Source organism: Urocitellus parryii, chromosome X (assembly GCF_045843805.1).
Source record: "Urocitellus parryii isolate mUroPar1 chromosome X, mUroPar1.hap1, whole genome shotgun sequence".
In the NCBI taxonomy this organism is placed as follows: domain Eukaryota; kingdom Metazoa; phylum Chordata; class Mammalia; order Rodentia; family Sciuridae; genus Urocitellus; species Urocitellus parryii.
In genome coordinates this window covers 20,423,044-20,426,918 of record NC_135547.1, presented here as the reverse complement: position 1 = coordinate 20,426,918, position 3,875 = coordinate 20,423,044, and the positions used below count along the sequence as shown (strand labels likewise).

At 37.2% G+C, this 3,875-nt stretch overlaps 1 protein-coding gene across 1 annotated transcript; it reads left to right on the top strand.

Annotated features, from left to right (window-relative positions):
• The first annotated feature begins 1,473 nt into the window (after nucleotides 1-1,473).
• Nucleotides 1,474-2,400, top strand: Or13h1 (olfactory receptor family 13 subfamily H member 1). The gene has a single exon (XM_026413883.2). It carries the CDS (start codon nucleotides 1,474-1,476, stop codon nucleotides 2,398-2,400), a length of 927 nt encoding a protein of 308 aa, XP_026269668.1.
• The last annotated feature ends 1,475 nt before the right edge of the window (nucleotides 2,401-3,875 follow it).

Sequence of the window (3,875 nt, the reverse complement as noted above, 5' to 3'; positions counted from 1 at the left end):
ACTTTTAGAGGTGATGGTTATACTTATGGCTTTCTCTCTTCTTTCTTCTCTCTTTTCTCTCTCTGTGGTTTTGGGGACAGAACCAGGACCTCATCAATGCTAGGCAATAGCTCTATCATTGAACTATACCTCTAGACTTATAACATTATTTATGTTGGCTGTTTTATGAATGTGTACCTATTTTCAAACTTTTGAAGATGTTCGCATTAAAAATGTATACATTTTGTATGTAAGTCATACCTCAATAGAAAAAATATATATTTTGAATAGAGGAGAGACATGATTAGATTTATAGTTTAACTAATTCATTTTTAACTGAATGGGGACAAAACCAGAAACAGGGAAACCAATAAAGATGTAACTGACAATATCCAGGTGAGTAATGACAATATCTTACAATAAAGGATGGCAATAAAGATGGCAAAAGGAGTAGTTAGGTTGTGGATAATGCAAAAGAATGCTTAGTAATTTATATATTCATTTAATATCTGTTTGATCCCTGTGATGTCCCCAAGTACTGTTCCAGGTGCCAGGGATATATCAGCAAACAAAATAAATGAGGTCCTTGTCCTCAATTGATTTACATTTGAGTGGGAGACAAATAATAATCAAATTACTAATGTAATTTTGATATTTGGAAATGCTATAAGAAAAATAAAGAGAGATGTGGAAAAGACATTGATTATAGTGGGAAAGGAAAGTCTTATCTTGTAAGCTATCACTCAAGCCTTCCTCTCACCACACACCCATTCTTTTGGAAATATCACATTACATTTTTCACATTCCTTAGGGCTCAACAATCACAGTGTAGAAAACATAGGAGACTCTAGAAATGTAACTTCAACTGAGGGTGTTAGCAGAGGGTTCTCACAGACCTCAGGGAATCCAGGAACTTCCCCCTTTATATAATATTTGTTCAAGCCAAAGAAATACTCTGTCAGGCATCATGGTAAATCCTGGCATGATGGGAAATGGAGATTGCATAATCAGGAGTGAGTCTGTTCATAAGAATAGACAAAATTTTACCTAGACATATCATCCATCAGAAGATCCCCTTTTGGTTAAGATCAGTAACTCAAGATGACTGAGGTGCTATTGTGTCTATTCATTAGATTTGACTTGGAAAATGGAGAATGAGTGAGAAAGCCAGGAAGATGGCCCTCCTTCTCTTTTTTTGGAAAAAAAATTATCCAAGAAGGCATCTGGCAGAGGATATTGTCATATAATTATTTTCAAATGGGTGAGGAACTTTCCATTTTCTTGGAGTCAAGGAGGGAATTTTTAGTTTTGCCTCTGTTCCCAATATAGATATCCCATTTATGTTCCATCTCTCTGACTAGGGCAAAGATAATGACCTTGCACACCATAGTTCTTTCCACCTTTCTCATACCCTCCATTTTTATTCTCATTCTTTTAGGTGAAACTAAGCAGCTCCATTGGCACCCATTCAATGAAGAGTAGCAAAAGGGACAGATGGCCAAGGACAATGACACAGCAGAGTTTGGGTTTTTTCTCATTGGCATCTCTAACTATCCTGAGTGGAGAGACACATTTTTCACCATGCTGCTGATAACTTACCTCTGCACGTTGTTGGGGAATGGACTTATCATCTTTCTAATCCTCTTTGATCCTCACCTCCACACTCCAATGTATTTCTTCCTTAGTAACCTGTCTTTCTTAGACCTTTGCTATGGCACAGCCTCCATGCCTCAGGCCTTAGTGCATTGTTTCTCTATCCATCCCTACCTTTCTTACTCACAATGTTTCACCCAAATGAGTGTCTCCTTAGCCTTAGCCACAGCAGAATGTCTCCTACTGGCTGTCATGGCCTATGACCGTGTGGTTGCTATCAGTAATCCCCTGCGCTATTCCATGGTCATGAATGGCCCAGTGTGCCTTTGGCTGGCTGTGAGCTTGTGGGGGGTATCAGTGGTACTCAGTGCCATGCTCGTCTTATCCCTGAGGCTTCGCTTCTGTGGGGCTAATGTCATCAACCATTTTGTCTGTGAGATTCTCTCCCTCCTTAAGCTGGCATGTTCTGATACCAGCGTCAATGAGCTTATGATCCTCATCACTGGTATCTTCACTCTGCTTCTACCCTTTGGGTTTGTCCTCCTCTCCTATGTCCGAATTGCTGCTGCTGTCCTGAGGATTCGCTCATCCCAGGGAAAGTTCAAGGCCTTTTCTACTTGTGGTTCTCACCTGACTGTGGTGACAATCTTCTATGGCACAACCATCTCCATGTATATAAAACCTCAGTCCAAGTCCTCCCCTGACCAGGACAAGTTTATCTCAGTGTTTTATGGGGCTTTGACACCCATGCTGAATCCTCTGATATATAGCCTGAGGAACAAGGATGTTAAAGGGGCAATGAGGAAAGTTATGGCAAAAATGGCATAACCTTGCTTTGCTTCTAAACTTTTAAAATAACACTCAGTTATGTATTTACTGATGGGGAAAGTTGTTTAAAGGAATCTGACTTTAACTTTGGAACTGTAGATAATTGACATGTGAAAAGTCTCAGCAAGTGTTCCTGCCCAAAAATATTATCCCTATTGAGATTTTTAAAAAGTTTTTAATAGTAGATGGACATAATAACTTTATTTATTTTTATGTGGTGCTGAGGATCAAACTCTGTACCTTACATGTGCTAGGCAATCATTCTACTACTGAGCTACAACCCCATTGAGATTTGAATTCCCATTTGAGACATTACTTTTGCTCTCTCTTTACATATAACTCTGATAGTGGTCATGTATTAGGTTACTCACCTTCAGGTAAATGAGCTAATCAGAATCAATTTCTTACTGACAGAAAGAACCTAAGTAGTAAAAGAATCTCTTTTGACTGTTGGCAGCAAACAAAGCATAACTGAAATTGTAAAATGGGACAGAGAATAGCATAACAAAAGGCCAGAAGACAAATTTCAGAAACTTTGCAACTTTATTGAAGGCAAGTCCTCTAGTGTAAGCACAATCTCCTTGTTCTACTTAACTCAAAATCATGAGAAAATTCTATCATAGTTACTTCCTATAATTTTGTATAATGTTTTATTTTTTCTTTTTGTTTTTTCAAACTTCTCTCTAATAGTTGATTTTATATTCCTAATATCTCTATGAATTGATAAGAAAAATAGCACAATTCTCCTTTATATTAACAATGAGGAAATAGGGGACAGAGAAGGTGTTCAAAACTTGTCTAAAGTCATACACAATTGGTACTGAAATCAAAATTAGAATTCAGATCACATAAATGCCACCTTTGAACTTTTTCAACTGGGCCTATGAAATTATTTAAAATTGTAGAATTAGAAAGGCAGCTAACAGTTATTAAACACTTACTACATGCCAAGCACTAAGCTAAGCTTTTTATGTCCATTATCACTTAGAATGCTTACAACACCTCAATGAACTAGGGCTATTTTCAACACATATTAGAAATAAGGAAACAGAGGTCTATAGAGGTTATACAATTTGCCCATAACCACACAGCCAACAAATTAGAAAAGCCAGTGTTTAAATCCAAGTCTGGTTGGCTTCAGGTCCCAATTACTCTATCTGAACTATAAGGGACCCTAGAGATGATTTATGCAGGGATTTTAATCAACTTTATTATGATATAATTTATATATAATAAACTATGAAATTACAGTGTGCAATTGTATGAGATTTGACAGATGCCTGTACAATAACCACTGCAATCCAGCTACCTAAAAATTCCATCACTTCCAAAAGTTTCTTGTGCCCTTTTATAGTACATCCCTTCTTCCATTCCCAACTCCTGTCAACCCTGATCTTTATTTGGCTATATGTTAGTTTTCATTTTCTAAACTCATCAATAAATGGAATCATACAACATGTACTCTTTTGTATGTG